The following is an 18,265-nucleotide window of genomic DNA, read 5'->3' as shown; positions in this document are numbered from 1 at the left end:
CTAGTCGGGAGTGGTGCTGACTGAAAACAGATGATTTGGAGCGATTCGCGCGCCATCTGTTGGTCATTCTAAGGACTTATTGAACTACCCTCGTATTTAATGTGTAAAATTGATAATAGTATCATTTTGAGTGTTTCTTTCTTGGAATAGTTCAATTTTGAAATTTTAAAATGGAAAATTATTCAATTTGATAGACTTGCAATTTTCAACTCTTAGAAATAAACCGTAGAAAATTCAATTGTTGAAAATTCAATTTGAAAATTCCTTCAATTTTCTAAATTTGAAGGTTGTACTAAAAACATGTGATAAAAAGTTATATTGATATTATTTTCCATGACAATTTTTAAAAATTTAGAAAAAAAAGATTTTAACCAGGAATTTTATTTTATTTTGATACCCTTAAATTTATAATTGGTAAAAAATTAAATTCGATACTATATAAATTAATTAAAATTTGAGGTACCTGTATCTTATAATACATAACATTTCTCATTCCACAATTTTATGTACAAAACGTTAACATTCAATTCTTCAAAAATTATAAATCTCCCTTGAAATCTTGATTAAAAAACCTTTAGCTTAATCTACAATTGTACACAAAATTTAATTTTTTCTTGACATCTTTTTTTTTCTTTTTTTTTACTAAAAATACGAAATTTTATGGCGAAAAACGTCAACATATCCTAAAATTGTTGCAAAATTGTGAACCTATTTGAAATATAATTTTCTTTTGAGGGCATGTGATACAGCTAAATACCTATATTACCGACCACAGTTTTTCAGTTGACTGAATGTTTTTTTGAACCTAAGAACTTTTTTTGTAAATAAAATATCGAGCTGAAACTTTCGGAAATGTATTAGAGAACAATAAAGTACGTTTAGGTACAGCATTTTTGTAGGAACTTCACTGAAAATTATTTCATCTTTTTTCTGAACCTCAACATTTTTTGAACGTTCGAACTTTTTTTATACATAAAATATCGGTCTCAAACTTTGAGAAATGCAAGAGTCGAAAGAAAACTACGTTTAAGTACAAAGCTTACTAATAAAAGATGTAAAAAAATATATTTCAACAATCAATTCCAACGGCATCAGCCGGTAATGTTGTAGACGAAAATACGAAACCTGGCGGCCACTAGGCGAGGCTCTAGAGATTTCGTATTTTCGTGTACAACGTTACCGGCTGATGCCGTTGGACTTGATTGTTGAAATATATTTTTTTACATTTTTTATTATTAAGCTTTGTACTTAAACTTAGTTTTCTTTCGGCTCTTGCATTTCTCAAAGTTTGAGACCGATATTTTATGTATAAAAAAAGTTGGAACGTTCAAAAAATGTCGAGGTTCAGAAAAAAGATAAAATAATTTTCAGTGAAGTTCCTACCAAAATGCAGTACCTAAACGTACTTTATTGTACTCTAATACATTTTCCAAAGTTTCAGCTCGATATTTTATTTATAAAAAAAGTTCTTAGGTTTAAGAAAACATTCAGTGAACTAAAAAAGTGAGGTCGGTAATATAGGTATTTAGCTGTGTCACATGCCCTTAAATTAAAAATATCAATTTCCGACGATTAACACTAATATAAATCAAAGTTGTTTAAAGATTCTAATTCTTGTTCAAATTATATTTATTTTTGTTTAAAAATACCAATTTTTTGGTTAAAAACGCCAATGTAACGTCAAATTGTTTAAAAAATTGTTAATTTTCTTTGAAATCTAATGATTTTTTAATAAAAGTGTAAATTTATAACGGGAAACAATAACATCATCCGAAATTTTTGAAGCTTGTGAATATTCTTATTTCGAACAAAAACCCCTGGATTTAATTATAATTATTTTTCTTTAAAAATACCGCTTTCAAATTAAACACGCCAACATAACCTAAATCTGTTGAAAATTGTCAAATTGAAATTTAATAATTTTTATAAAAATACTAATTATTTAAAACAAAGCGAATATAACATAAAATTGTTTAGAAATGTAAATCTTCTTCGAAATCTAATGAATTGAATTTTGTTTAGGATAACAAATTTAACTAATTATTAATTAATTAATTTTCTTGATGACTAATTAACCTTTCTGGTTGAAAATGCATTTCTTTGGATGAAAAGTTAACCATTAGGTTAAAAAATCCTTCAAAAATTCAAAATTTGGTTGAAAATTTATGTATTTTGTGAAAAAGTAATATTCTTGGTTTAAAATGTATCTTTTTAGTTTCAAATTTAACTATGTCGTTAAAAATACGTCTTTTTGGTTGAAAATCCATTTCTTTGATTGAAAATTAGTTTTTTTTTTAATTGAAAATTAATTTTTTTAAATAAAAATTAACTATTTCATTTTTTGTCGAAATTTTTTCTTTTTGTGATAGAATATGGATCTTTTTAGTTAAAAATTAATTCCTTTAATTAAAAATTATTATTTAAATTTAAACTTAAGTTTTTCAACTGCAAATTTAACTATTCCATTTTTAGTCAAAACTTTATGTTTTTTCCTTGGTTACAAATTCATCTCTTGTTTTTGAAAATTTAACTATTTTGTACAAAAATCACCTATTCGTTTAAAATTTTCTTTTTTGGTTGAAGATTCATTATTTTAGTGAAAAATTTAACTATGTTGTTGAAAATTAGTATTTTTTTTTAAATGAATTTTCTTACTAGAAATGTAGCTATTCCATTTTTTTTTCTTAGAAAATTGATATTTTTTAGTTGAAAATTAAATTATTTTGGTAGAAAATGCATATTTTTGGGTTGTGAATTCACCTTTTTTAGTCAAAAAATTGCGAATTCGCACCAGTGTACCGTTTGAGGGTTAACTTAAAGCATGTTTTTTTTTCTTTGCAGATGAAGTCAAGAGACTGTGCGAGCAGCAGTTAAGAAGCATTTTTTTCGACTAGCCTCGAAAATCTGAGATTAAAATAAATGCAAGTCTCCATTTTTTTTATTCGTTCCTGTACAAAGTCTATTTATGCTGTAAACTGTAGGATGGTCCGGACTTTTTTCCTCAAATCGTATTCTTACAAATGGTTTTCGTTGATGTTAAAATTACTTTAGAATTTGTTCAAATTACATTTTTCTGAAGGTTATTTTAACAAAAAATACAGTCTTCTTTTTATTTTTTAGTAAATGTTATTTACGTTTTTTTCTGGCGAGAAGCTGAATAATGAATTTAAATAAAAAGATAATAGAATGCATGTGAGACAATCCAAAATAAATATATAAAAATGTAGTTGACTAAAAAGTTTAAAAATACCTTGAAATCCAATTTTTCCTTTTTTAGTAACATTATAAGGATTTAGATCAAAAGGAGAAAATTGTGAAACACGGTTTGAGAAAAAAAATGTTTTTTAAACCATCCTACTGTATTCATTATATTTTGTGAAGATAAGCGAATTATTGTAAATACGTATTTATAACTGACAGCTGTGACTAAATATGAAATTAAAGAATTATTTTATGATTACCAAATTTGTTTCTTGATTAATTTATCAAAGATTTTACATTATTTAAGAAATATACTTCATGTAATTTTAAATAAGGTGACAGAATTTGCTATTTCAGTTTTATAAAGGTTTTATCTTTAGAACATTTTTTTAAATGTGAAAGTTAATCCGGGTATTATTAAATTTTTAAACTGAGAAACTAAAATTTTTAACCAAAACTGGAATAGTTAAACTTTTAATTAAAAAACGAATTTTCTACCAAATAGTTTATGTTTTTTTTTTACTAAATTATTTAAATTTTAGGACAAATTGATGATTTTTCTATATAAAACAGTTAAGCTACAAAAAAAATGAAATTTTTATAAAAAAGCTAATTTTATACCAAAAGTTGAATTTTAAACTTAACCAGATTAATTTTAAACGAAAATTTTTTTCTTAAGTAGTTCAATTCGAACAAGAAGTTGTTAAAAAGAAGAAAAAAAACAAGGAATTTTTAACAAAATTCAAGATTTCTTAATCAAAAAGTAGAATTTTCATTTAAAAAAGATGATTTTTTAAACAAAAATATTAATTTACTACCAAAAAAAGACGAATTTTCAATTAAATTTAATTCGTTAAATTTTTAAACAAAAAGAAAAGATTTTTTAAAGAAAAAGATTAATTTATTGCTAACAAAGACAAATTTTAAATAAATATAATAAAATTCTAAACGAAAAAGTGGGGCTTTTAACTAAAAAAAAAAGATTCATTTCTAAACAAAACGATTAATTTAGTACCAGTAAATACGAATTTTTAATAGAATTCAAGAATTCTCAACCAAAAAGTTGAATTTTTTTGAACTAAAAAAGATGATTTTTTAAAGAAAAAATATTAATTTACTGCCAACAAAGACGATTTTTTAATAAAATGAAGAAAAATCTCAATCAAAAAGTTGGGTTTTCGACTAAAAAAGATTAATTTTTAAACAAAAACAATAATTTACTACCAAAAAATAAGAATTTTTAATAAAATTTAAGAGTTCTTAACCAAAAAAGTGAAGTTTCAACTGAAAAACAAGAATTTTTAAAATAAAAATTGATTTACTACCAAAAAAGTCGATTTTTCAACCAAACTCAAGAATTCTGAAACATAAAGTTAAATTTTCGACTAAAAACGAAGAATTTTCAAACAAAAAATTCAAGTTTTATATTAATTTTGAATCTTTTCAAAACTTCTGAATACCTCTTAAAATTACTCAAATTTTTTCTACAAATAATAAGTGTTCAATTGCTAGTTAAATATCAAAATTCAACAATTTCACTTACAAATTAAACTTTTTTTCATAAATAACAATCAAATTAGTAACGTTCAAAGCTTCAAAAGGTCTTCGAAAATTTAACGATTCAAGGCTTTCTATGTCACGGAATTCAGATTCAAATTGTTTAGTTTTAAATATTCGGTTATTAATTCATACGCCTTATATAAACAATCAAAATATTCCTAAATATTAAATAATTATTCTTATTCTTAATTAGGAAATTTTAAATTCAATGGATTAAAATATGAATATTTTTAGCTGAAAAAATATTTTTAATTTAGTGAAAGCCTTTAATTACAAAATACATTATCATGAAGTAATTTTTAAATTAAAAATACTTTTAAACGTTTCAATCGGAAATTTTCATTTTTTTTTTATAATTAAGACTTTGGAATCGAAACAGTTTAATTTTTAACGGGTTTAGAATCTTTTTGACAAATCAATTACTGTGGCCCTTTAAACAAATAATTTATTTATATTTAGAGTTTATAAAATAAAAATATTTTTTATCAAGACCTTGCAACTTCAAACGCTTTTAATTTTGAATTATTTAAGTCTTCTAGGCTGCTTTTTTAAAATTGTTTAAATTAAAAATAAAAATATAAAAATTTTGAAGTAATAGATTTTCGAACTACACATTTTTAACTAAATAATGTCATAATTGAAAAAGATAAAAATTTAACTAATTATTTTTTCAATCTGTTGATATCGAATTATTTTAAGCAATTTTATGCTAGAAATTTAAAAATTGAGCGATTACATTTTTTTATAAATTGAACACTTCTTAAATGAAAAGTTCAATTATTTTAATTCCAAATAGTTTAAAAATACTTCGAAATTTTCTAAAATTTATTTAAAGAACATGCAAAATCTAAATATTGTTTTAGATTTTTTGAAATTTTTGTAGAATTTCTAAACATTTTTTAATTAATTTGATTTTTTTAATCCCGCAAAATTAAAAACATTCTAGATTCATTAAAAAAAAATTTGATCTTTAAAAAATCTATATTTTGTTTTAAATTAGACCATCCGGGGCTGTTTGCACAGAAATTTCAGTGTGAATAGTTGGATTTTGTCGGTATGTGTTTAAATTATTTTAAATAATTAAAAATTTTACATGCATTTAGAATCAAACAAAGTTCAGTAATTTTACTAACAGATTAAAAGTTTTCAAATAGAACCATTAAAAATTGTAATGTTTGAAGTTTCCTTTTTTTTTAGTTTCGAATATTTGTTTTCTAATTACGGATTTGAAATGAACAGTCAAATGTTTCTAAATATCAAGCAATTGATCTTTTTCCTCATGAAAAATTTCAAATTCTCAAATTTTAAACGGAAACAGTATCTGAAATTTTCTGAATTTGAATAAATAAACAAATGAAAATAAATTATATTATTATTCACTTATTAATCCTCAATGTACACTTCAATTTTTCATATCATTATAATTTATATTATTATTTTTTATTTTATTTTTACGTTTATTTAATGCTATTTCAACGTTAAAGTCCATATTACGATTTGGCTTCATTTTTTCAAAGACAGGACCGAAAAAATCACACCATTCACTTACTATAAACACGATTTATTTTGTCGTGAGAAAATGGAATAAAATTAATTCTACGCCGTACCTTAATCCGAATCCAGGTCCTCATCCGGATTCTGATCCGGCTTGATAATTTTATTCGTGATATTCGAAAACTTCTTCAGTTTTGCAACAAAGAATCCATCCATATTATGTGTATGAGGATAAAATCGCCTCGTCAGTTTCATAGACGGATGAAATCTGTACTGCCGGTAGCTCGTGAATCCTTCAGCGCCAAATTCCAAACCAGCTGGCACCAATTTGACATCTCTTCTCTGCAGCGCGTAGTCAATTATCCTCTCGTTTTCATCCGGAAGAATGGAGCACGTCGAGTAGACTATGATACCTCCGGTTCCGGATTTTGCATTGACAGCGTCAATTGCCGCCAGGAGGAGTTCTCGCTGTAAAGTGCAACAGCGCTGGACATCCACTTCGTCCTTGTTTATCTTCACGCTCTGATCTTTGGCGACGACTCCAGTTCCGGTGCAGGGAGCGTCGAGTAAAACTCGGTCGAAACCCTTTAACACCTGGCGAGGAAAATTCATGTTTCTAAATAAATAGGATCACGGGGGAAAAAAATTCCGGCATGATTATTCATGTGCGAGGAATTGACCCCTAGACTTTTGAGTAGAGTTCAAGGTTTCAAAAGGTTCTGAAGATTTCTAGAATATTCCAGAACACGTCGGAAGATTTACGACAAATTTCAATAATTTCGCAAAGATTTAAAAATATTTCAACTTTCATTTTTCTCAAGATTTCAGATTTCTGGAAGATTAAGAAGACTTCTAAGTTATTTCCAAAGGTTTTGAAGATTCCAGAAAGATTCTAGAACTCTTCGAAAGATTTAGGAAAAATTTCAATGATTTTGCAGATTGAAAAATATTTCAAATTTCATTTTTTCAAGATTTCTGGAAGATTTAGAATACTCTAAAGAGATTTCAAAAGGATTTGAAGATTTTTAATAGATTCCAGAACACTTCGAAAGATTAAAGAAAAATTGCAATGATTTCACAATGATTTCGAAAAGATTTAAAAATATTTCAAACTTAATTTTTTCAAGATTTTCAAGATTTCTAGAAGATTTAGAAGATTTTAAAGAGATTTCAAACGATTTGAAAAATTTTTAATAAATTTCAGAACACTTCGAAAGATTTAAGAAAAGTTTAAATGATTTCACAATGATTTTGCAAACATTTAAAAATATTTAAAATTTCATTCTTGAAAGATTTTCAAGATTTCTGGAAGATTTTAAAGAGATTTCAAACGGTTTTGAAGATTCCAAAAAGATTCCAGAACACTTCGGAAGATTTAAGGCAAATTTTAATGATTCAAGATTTTTAAGATTTCTGAGAAATTCAGAAGACTTCAAAGAGATTTCAAAAAGTTTGGAAGATTTCAAAAAGTTTGGAAGATTTCAAAAAGATTCCAGAACACCTTAAAAGATTTAAGAAAAGTTTCAATGATTTTGCAAAGATTTATAAATATTTCATTTTTGAAAGATTTTCAAGATTTCTGGAAGATTTAGAAGATTTTAAAGAGATTTCAAACGGTTTTGAAGATTCCAAAAAGATTCTAGAACACTTCGGAAGATTTAAGGAAGATTTCAATGATTCAAGATTTTCAAGATTTCAGATTTATGGGAAATTTAGAAGACTTCCAAGAGATTTCAAAAAGTTTTGAAGATTTCCAAAAGATTCCAGAACACTTCAGAAGATTTAAGGAAAATTTCAATGATTTCACAATGATTTTGCAAAGATTTAAAAATATTTCATTTTTTCAAAATGTTGAAGATTTCTGGAAGATTTAGAAGATTTTAATGTGATTTCAAATGGTTTTGAAGATTCCAAACAGATTCCAGAACACTTCGGAAGATTTGAGAAAAATTTCAGTGATTCAAGATTTCAGATTTCGGAGAAATTTAGAAGACTTCAAAGAGATTTCAAAAAGTTTTGAAGATTTCAAAAAGATTTCAGAACACTTCGGATGATTTAAGAAAAACTTCAATGATTTTGCAAAGATTTCAAAATATTTCAACTTTCATTTTTGGAAGATTTTCAAAATTTCTAGACTTTAAAAATATTTCAAAGGTTTTAAAGATTCCAGAAAGATTCTAAAACACTTCTGAAGTTTTAAGAAAAATTTCATTGATTCAAGATTTCAGATTTATGGAAAATTTGGAAGACTTCAAAGAGATTTCAAAAAGATTCCAGAACATTTCGGAAGATTTAAGAAAAACTTCAATGATTTCACAATGATTTTGCAAAGATTTAAAAATATTTCAAATATCATTTTTTTTTAAGATTTCAAATTTCTGGAAGATTTAGTAGACTTCAAAGAGATTTCAAAAGGCTTTGAAGATTTTAAATAGATTCCAGAACACTTCGAAATATTTAAAAAAAGTTTCAATGATTAACCTAAAAACGAACTTACAACTAAAATTATGAAGCTTTAACGAAAAAAATGAAATTTGAAAAAATTCGTTCAACTTTCAACCAAGTAGTGGAATTTTTAATAAATCATTTTATTGGTTCAAAATTCTACCTTTTAGTTATAAATTCTACTATTTAGTTAAAGATTTAATTATTTTGTTGAAAATTAAAGTGTTTTGTTATAAAGTAATCGTTTTTGGTCGAATATTTATATTGTTTGGTTGAAAATTCATATTTTTTGGTTGAAAATTAATTATTTTTATTTAAAAAGTCTATTATTGTATTTTTGTTTAAGAAATAACCTTTTTACTTAAAAAACATATTTTTTTGTGAAAATTCAACGATTTTTTTTGAAAAAGTCATTGTTTTTGGTCAAAATGTATACTTTTGTAGAAAATTAATATTTTTTTGTTTAAAATTAATCTCTTGGTTCCAAAAATCTATTATTTGGTTCAAAATTTATCTTTTTTTAGTGAAAATTTATTCTTTTGATCAAAACAAAAAAGTATCATATTTCTGTTCCAGAATTAATCTGAATTCAACTATTTTGTTAAAAAGACATATTTTTTTTGTCGAAAATTCATCCTTTTTGGATTGAAATTTCTCTTTTACTTGAAAAATCGTATTTTTTTGGGTGGCAAATTCAACTATTTGCTAAAAAAAAATCACCGTTTGGCTAAAAATTCATCTCTTGGTTAAAAATTCTACTATTTGGTTGAAAATTCAACTATTCTCTTAAAAAGTAATCTTTTTTATTAAAATTTCAACTGATTTATTGAACACTTGTATTTTTGGATAGAAAATCCATCCTCTTGGTGTAAAAATCCTCATTTGTTAGAAAAGTCATATCTCTAATTGAAAATTCGTCTTCCTTGCTTCAAAATTAAAAAATGAAAAATAAAATAAAAATGAAATTTGAAAATGCAACTCTTCCTGGTTAAAGTTTAATTTACTCCGTTTGAAAATTCGATCATTTGGTTCAAGATTCGTCGATTAGGAGAGCGTAATAAAAACTGTATTTGGAGTGCAAGTTGTAATTTTTGAATAAAATTTTACTTTTTCAATTGGAAAAAAGGTGAGAAAAAATGAGAAACCCTAAAATTGGAGAAAAAGGTGACAAATTAATTCCTTTAAAAAGTTGACAAATGGTGAGAAAATTAAAAATAGGTGACACTCTGTGAATGACAGAAATTGAACAAAATAATTAAAATAATGAAAACTTGGATTTTTCTGCGATCATACGTAAATTCTCGGTGATGTCGCCACCCTGAATGTTTCAACTAAGAGATTTTAGGCCAAGGAGAAAATAGTACTTACCCCGGGAATTTTTCGACCATCAAATTTGCAGATTACGGAGTTTGTGATCCCGAGCCGATGAAAGTTGCCGATAACAGCTTTCAGTCTGTCGTCGCTGGGATCGTTCGCGAAAAGCACGCCCGTATTTTTCATGAGGGCTGCAATGTGCGAAGACTTTCCGCCAGGGGCAGCACTCATGTCGAGGATCCTCTCGTTCGCCTTTGGATCTAGCGCCATCACTGGCAAAAAACTCGAGGCGCCCTGGATCATATAATGACCAGCCAGGTACTCTGGAGTCGCGCCCAACGGAACTTGAGACGAATAAACGACCAATCCGATCTTCGTCCAATTTCCAATTGGGTCCAGGTTCATTCCTCGGTTGATCAAAGCCTGAAACGAAATATGTGAAAAGAGGCTGTCTACTCAAATCCTGGACAAATATTCCCTGACTATTCCAGCTTTTTTTCCAGGTATAAATAATTATTATTTTTGATAATCATGGTGGCCACTTTTTTTTGTAATTTTCATCTCCCGGCTTTGTTCCGGTTCTCCTGGTCTCTGAATTTCTATTTCATAACATGAAAATATGCAAATTTAAAAATCCATTATTAAAACAACTTTTTAAATATAAGGTTTTAAATATTTTTGAAATGATAGTTAATAATGAATAATTTCGAATTGCAAGCTCTTGAAATTTGCAAAAATATACCAACGATTTTGAACAATTTAAATAGAGAAAGGAGTTGAATTGTATAATTTCTAAGTCGAAGCGCTAAAAATTGAAGATGATCTTAGATTAAAAACTTTAAAAAATGACGATGTCAAAACGTTAAAAATGGTATATTTAAAATTCAAAATTTAGAAACTGGATAGTTTAAAATTAAGAGTGATTGAAATTGCATTATTTAAAATTAAAAGCGTTCAAAATAAATAATTAAAGATCGAAGTCTTTTAAATTTGAATTCAAAGCGATTAAAGTTGAACAATTTAATATTAAAAACTGAATTTAATCTTTCAAATGCCAAGCTTCTGATATTCTAGAATTCTAAATTGTCATGAGATAATAAAATTACAAATTAACATTAAAACTGATTAGAAGACGTTTTCTAAAATGAAAAATGAATTAAATTATTTCAAATAAAAACCTTTCGAAATATACAGCAATTTTAAATGAGAAGCGTTAAAAATCAAAAAATGTATACTCCTAAACATTAAAACTTAAACAAATGAGAACTTCATTTAAAACTGAACAAAATTGTAGTCACCAAAAATTGTGCTATTAAAACTTTTTTATATTCAAACACTTTAAAATTTCAATTTTTGGAAGTAAATTAAAATCGCTTAAAAATTAATATTATCAAATATTTTTCAATTTAAAATGACTTAATTGTTTACATTTTCAAATAAGAATCGGAGAATTTGAAGATCTTAAATATAAAATTAAAAATTAAGACAAAGAATACAAAACAATATTGTTATATGATTTCATTTTTTGAAAATGTATAGTTTCATGCTTTTCAATCAGAAATTGCTTTTTAAAATTGACTATCAAGGCCTTTAATATAAAATTTCGAAATTTTTAATAACGAAATGGACCTAAAATTTTGAATATTTGAATTCGAAACAACAATATATTGAAATTATTCTAAACACTTTAAAAATTATATAATTACTAGTTGGGAACTTTCAACAATTAGAAAATGCGAAAATTATAAATAATATATAAATAATCGAATTTCTAACCGAAAAGATTAATTTTATATCACAAAAGACGATTCTTCAACAAAATGCATGAATCCTTAAATAAATTGTTGAACTTTTAAGAAAATGATAAATTTTCAACTAAATGGTTGTATTTTGAACTAAAAAGAATCAATTTGTTTAATTTAAAATAAACCTAATTTTTAGTAAAAAAAAAAAACACAAAAATTCAACAATTTTAAACGAAAGAAATGAATTTTCAAAAAAGAAGATTAAAAAAAACACATGAATTTTTAAATAAAAAATATCAATTTTTAATAAAAAAGGGAATAGTTAAATTTTCAGGTAAAAAAATTAATTTTTTACCAAACCGATGCATTTCCAACTAAAATGATGAACCTCTAACTGGAATAATGTAATTTTCAATCAAAAAGATGCATTTTCAACCGAGAAAATAAGTTTTTCTGCCAAAAAAGACGAATTCTCAACAAACTACATAAATTGCCAACCAAATAGTTGAATTGTGAACTAAAAAAGATCAGTTTTCAACCAAAAGGTGGAATTTTTAACATAAAAAGGTCAGTTTTCAACAAAAAATGGAATAATTTAATTATCATTAAAAAAATATCTTTTTGATTTTAAAATTCAACTGCTTGAGCAGAAATTACATCTTTCTTGGATATAAATTTATCTGTTTGGTTAAAAATTCAACAATTTTGTTGAAAACTCATACTTTTTTATTGAAAAATCTACTATTTTGTTAAAAATTTATCCTTTTTGGTGGAAAAATTCGTCTTTTTGAAACGAAAATTCCATTTTTTTTTCGTAGAAACTTAAATTTGGTTAAATAAAATTATGAATCTTCTTCTGGAATATCTAAATTTTAAACCAAGAAGATTAATTTTGAACTAAAGAATAAAACTTTGAACCAAGTAGTTTTACTTTCAACAACTGAATTTTCAATAAAAAAGATAAATTTTGAACCAAGCATTTGAATTTAGAACTAAGAAAGATCTGTTTCCAATTTTTAAAAAATAAAAAAATGGTACTGTATAACTTAGTTTAAAAAATTAATTTTGCACAAAAAAAAACATCAAGTTTTCAACAATTAATTTTATACCAAAAAATACGTTTTTCCGACAAAACACATGAGTTATTAAATAAAAAATGGAATAGTTAAATTTTCAACGAAAAAAATTAATTTTTGAACAAGAAGATTAATTTTATACCAAAAAATACGATTGTTCAACAAAACATGAATCAAATAGTTGAATTTTGAACAAAAAAAGGTCAGTTTTCAAACGTAAATGGAACAATGTCATTTTAATTTAAAGAATTAATTTTCCACACCAAAAATGTTACCCAAGGTGATGAATTTTCAACGAAAATTATAAATCTTCAACTTAAATAGATGAATTTTAAACAAAAGAGTTTAACTTTCAGCCAAGTAGTTTTATTTTCAACCAAAAAGACAGACTGTCAACTAAAATAAAAATTTTTTAACTGAAAAAGTTGAATTTTCAACCAAAAAGATGAATTTTTAACCAAGAAGGTTCATTTCTAATGAAAATAAAAACAATTTTCAATCAAATACATCAATTGTCTACTAAAAAAGATGAGTTTTCAATCCAAAAATGAAGAGTTAAGTTTTCAGTTCAACCAAAGAGATGAATTTTTAACTAAAATGATGGAATATTGAATTACAATACTTACACTTTCAGTTTAAAAAAAATTTTTTAAACAACTTATTTTCGAAAAATCAGTTACACATTGAAATTAAGTGATAAATTTTCAACTGGATTAGTTGAATTTTAAATAAAAAAGACCAATTTGCAAGTAAAATCTTGAATCTTTTACTAGAATAATTGAAATTTAAAAAAAAATGACGATTTTTAAATGAAAATTATGGAATATTGAACTGCAATATTTATGTCTTCAGTTCAAAAAAATTAATAACGCAAAAAAAACGTTATACAACGTGATGAATTTCTAAAGAAAATTATAAATCAACTGGAATAGATGAATTTTAAACAAAAATGAATATTCAACAAAAGAGTGTAACTTTCAGCCAAGTAGTTTTATTTTTAACAAAAAAAATCAATTTCAAACTAAAATTATTATAACTTAGCTGGAATAGTTGATTTTTATACCAAAAAGATAGATTTTCAACTAAAATGATAAATTTTTAACTAAAAAAGTTGAATTTTTAACCTAAAAGATATATTTTTAACCAAGAAGATTCATTTCTAATGATAAAAAAATAATTTTCAACAAAATAAATACATTTTCAACAACAACAAAAATAAAATTTCAATAAAAAAAATGAGTAGTTAAATTTTTAGTTCAAGAAATTAATGTTCAGCCAAGAAGATGAATTTTCTACTAAAATGATGAAATATTCAATTCGAATAGTTACATTTTCAGTTAAAAAATAATTAATATAAAAAAAAACTTTTTGGAAAAAAATGAGTTACATTGTCAAACAAAGTGATGAATTGTCAACTAGAATGATGAATCTTCAACTGGAATAGTTGAATTTTAAATAAAAAATACATATTTGCAACTAAAATGTTGAATCTTTAACTAAAATAATTGAATTTTCAATCAAAACGGTGAATTTTTAATCAAATTATGGAATATTTCAACTGGAATAGTTATATCTTTAGTTAAGAAAAATAATGTTAACAACAAAAATTTCCAACAAAATAGCTTATTTTTCAATCAGGGATGAATTTTTTTTTCAAAAACTTTCTCCTGAAGATTATATTTTTAGTTATAAATTTTATTATTTGGTTGAATATTTTACAATTTCATTAAAAAGATCTACTTTTTAATTGCAAATTAAACTGTTTTCTTAAACATTCGTCTTCTCGACTTAAAAATTCAAATTTTTTTTGGTAGAACATTAACCATTTGCTAAAAAACTCATCTTTTGTTGCTGATAAGATAACTGAATTCTTTTTTTCATTAAAAAAAAATTAATTTTCCACACAAAAAAAGCTTATCCAAATTGATGAATTTTCAACGAAAATTATGGGTCTTAAACTGGAATAGATAAATTTCAAACTAAAATGAAATTGTTTTAACTAAATAACTTTAATTTTTAACCAAGAAGATTAATTTCTAATAAAAATAAAAAAATTTTCAACAAAAAGATATGAATTTTCAGTCAACAAATGAGGAGTTAAATTTTCAATTCAAAAAATTTTTATCTAAAATGGAATATTGAATTAAAATAGTTACACTTTCAAAGAAAGTGAAACATTTTCAACTTGAATGATGAATCTTGAACTAAAACAGTTGAATTTTAAATAAAAAAGACGAATTTGCAACTAAATTTTAAATATTTAACTAGAATAATTAAATTTTTAATTAAAATTAATTTTTGGTTTAAAATTGAATAATTTTCTTAAAAACACATCCTTTTTTATTTTAAATTCATTTGTTTTGTTAAAACTTCGTGTTTTTGGGTTAAAAATGCAGGTTTTTTCGTAGAACATTAAGCTTTTCTTAAAAATTCATATTTTGTAGCTGATAAAATAACTGAATTCTTTTTTGGATGAAAACGATTTTTTATGAAAATTTGTCTTTTTGATTTAAAAGTTCATCTTTTGAAGTATAAATATTGCATTTTTTTACAGGAAAAATGCAATCTTTATACGTAAAAAGATGAACTTTTAAATCAAAAAGACAACCTATAAAAAAAGAGGTTTAATTTTCAACCAAAATAAGAATGGTAAACAATAAGTTGATTTTCTGCAAAATAGTCAAAATTTTTTACCAAAAAGTATGACTTTTTAACAAAATTGTTAAAATTTCAATGAAACCGTTGCAACTGTTTTTTTAATGTTGAAAATTTACGTTTTGCTTAAAATTCGTATTTTTGTGTTAAAAAGTCAATTGAACTCTTTTTGGATGCAAATTAGTCTTTTTGACGGAAAAATTCACCTGATTTAGTAGAATTTTCATTTTGCTTGAACAAAAATGCGACTGTTTGATTGAAAATTTAACAATCATGTTAAAAAGTCATACTTTTTGGTTAAAAATTTCGACTATTTAGCCGAAAATTAACTTATTGTTTACCATTCTTATTTTGGTGTTGAAAAGTGAATTGGAATATTCTGTGAATAAAAACTGATCCATTTTTTTTAAGCTTCTAAAATTTATTTGCTTTAGAAGAAATTTAATCGTTTTTGAATAAATATGCAATTGTTTGGTTTAAAAATTCAACCTCTTTTTTGATAGTTTGTCTTTTTGATTTAAAAATTCAACTGCTTTATCAGAAATATTAAATCTTGCTTGGATAAAAATGCAACTATTGGTTGATAATTTAACAATTTTGTTGAAAACTCATACTTTTTGGTTTAAAATTCTACTGCTTTGTTGAAAATTTAATTATTTCGTAGAACATTTTTTTTTGATTTAAAATTTATATTTTGGTTTTGAAAAAAGAACAAATCTTTTCTGGATGAAAGTAAAACGTAAAAAAAAAATTGGTCATTTTTTATTAAAAATTCATCTGTTATAATAAAAATTTCACGTTTCTTGGGTAAAAATGCAACTAACTTGGTAGAAAATTCAACTATTTTGTTAAAAATTGATCCTTTTTGGTGGGAAAAAATTCATGTTTTTAGACTGAAAATTCAATTTTCTCCGTAGAAACTTCATTTTGGTTACAAAATTCATACTTTCATTTTAAAAAGTCAACTGGAATCTTTTTTGGATACAAATGCAACTATTAACATTTTTTTCTCAAACACAACTTAATCTGTTTTTAGAGAAATTTAATTTTTCGTATGAAACCGTTTTTTAAAATTGAAATTTCAATTTTTTCGAAGAAATTAATTTCTTGTTCACAAATCCATATTTTGATCGTGAAAAGTCAACTGCAATCTTTTTAAAGAGAAAATTCAACTATTTTTTTGAAACTTTATCTTTTTGATTTAAAAATTCATCTGCTTTAGTAGAAATTTTTTTTCTTTGCATGAAAATGCAACTTTTTGATGAAGATTTCTCCTTCTTTGGTTGAGTATTCACATATTTTGTTCAAAAAATTGAGTTAAATCATTTTGTCAAGAAACAATTTTTTTTTTAGATTTATATTTTTAGTTGAAAATTCATCTCTTTCGTTGAAAGTTGAACTATTTTGTTGAAAATTAATTAATTAAAAATTTAATTACTTGGGTCAGAGTTAAAATACTTTTTTAAACATTTATTTATTATTGAAAGCTTCTATCTTTGGTTAAAAATTTAATAGCTTAGTGGAAAAACCTTTTTTTGTTTAAAATCAATTTCTTAACCGAAAATGTAACTTTAATATATAGAATTCCTGAAACAACCACCATATAAAAAATTCCTATTGTAATTTAAAAAAAGAATTTTCTTTTTGAAAAAAAATCTTCCGAGAAAAGTAAAAATGAGAAAAATTTGTTATTTGCTAATAAAAATAAAGAATGCGAAAGAAATAAAAAAAGATAAGGAAACGCATTTGGTTGGTTGCCTTCTCACTTTTCTTTCCTGTTTTCTTTTTTATTTTTGTCCAAAGATTTTTTTTTAAACATTTTTTTTCTTTCTTAAATTGCAGTAGGAACATTTTATGTTGTTGAATTCTTGGTTTTATATCCAGGAATTCTATATATTAATTTGATTATTTAACGTTAAATAGGAGTTTGAATTGGATTCCAATCGAATTTAAATTTCTTAAATTTTAAATGTAACTTTACAATTTTTTAAAGACTTATCTTTTTTAGTTGAAAATTTCTTTCTTAAGTGAAAAATCTTTATTTGTTAAAACTTCGTCTTTTAAAAAAATTTTTTTTTCTTTGTATAAATTTAATCTTTTTTCTTTTTAATATAAACTATATCTTTTTTTCATTTGGAATTTAACTTTTTAAGTTCAAAAATCAATTATTATGTTGAAAATTTAATTATTTTGTTGAAAATTCATCATTTTTTGGTTAAAAATCCGTCTTTTTGGATTAAAAATTCAATTTTTTCGTATAAACTTATTTCTTGTTTAAAAATTAATATTTTGATCGAGAAAATATATAGACAACATCTACCTACTTAACTATTTAGTTAACAGAAATTTGGGGAGAAAGCAAGGAAGACTAGTCGCTTTGTTCGTAGATTTCAAAGCAGCGTTTGACTCAGTGAATAGAAAAGTACTATGGCAGGCAATGAAAGAGAGGGGAGTAGAGGAAAAGTTAGTGGAGAGGATAAAGGAATTTTTTACTGAAACCAGGATTAGGGTGAAAATAGGAAAGAAAGAAGGGCAGGTTTTCTGGACAAGCCGAGGTCTAAGGCAAGGGTGCCCTTTGAGTCCGTTACTATTTAGTATCCTATTGGCAGACTTAGAGGAGAAGCTAAAGGAGAAAGGGAAAGGAGGAGCGGCTTTGGGTAATAGCAAACTACATATACTCTCTAGCATACGCGGACGATGTAGTTCTATTAGCATATGATGAGAAGGGGATGAACCTAATGATGAGAATCTTCGAAGAGTATGTGGGAACAAAAG

At 24.6% G+C, this 18,265-nt stretch overlaps 2 protein-coding genes across 2 annotated transcripts in view; one reads left to right on the top strand and one right to left on the bottom strand.

Annotated features, from left to right (window-relative positions):
- Positions 1 to 3,151, top strand: part of LOC117167580 (vacuolar fusion protein CCZ1 homolog) — a 32,984-nt gene extending 29,833 nt beyond the window's left edge. Inside the window, exon 9 of the mRNA XM_033352627.1 lies at positions 2,842 to 3,151. Within this exon, the coding sequence (XP_033208518.1) occupies positions 2,842 to 2,894 (53 nt within the window). The 3' untranslated portion in view covers positions 2,895 to 3,151. The remainder of the gene's footprint in view (positions 1 to 2,841) is intronic.
- A 3,155-nt stretch (positions 3,152 to 6,306) lies between these two features.
- The window catches only part of LOC117173521 (25S rRNA (cytosine-C(5))-methyltransferase nop2), a 31,458-nt gene continuing 19,499 nt past the window's right edge, over positions 6,307 to 18,265 (bottom strand). Inside the window, exons 9-10 of the mRNA XM_033362157.1 lie at positions 10,069 to 10,437; positions 6,307 to 6,849 (exon numbers count right to left, since the gene is read on the bottom strand). Of these exons, the coding sequence (XP_033218048.1) occupies positions 6,370 to 6,849; positions 10,069 to 10,437 (849 nt within the window). The 3' untranslated portion in view covers positions 6,307 to 6,369. The remainder of the gene's footprint in view (positions 6,850 to 10,068; positions 10,438 to 18,265) is intronic.

This window comes from Belonocnema kinseyi, chromosome 1 (genome assembly GCF_010883055.1).
Source record: "Belonocnema kinseyi isolate 2016_QV_RU_SX_M_011 chromosome 1, B_treatae_v1, whole genome shotgun sequence".
In the NCBI taxonomy this organism is placed as follows: Eukaryota; Metazoa; Arthropoda; class Insecta; order Hymenoptera; family Cynipidae; genus Belonocnema; species Belonocnema kinseyi.
This window is presented reverse-complemented; position numbering and strand designations above follow the sequence as displayed.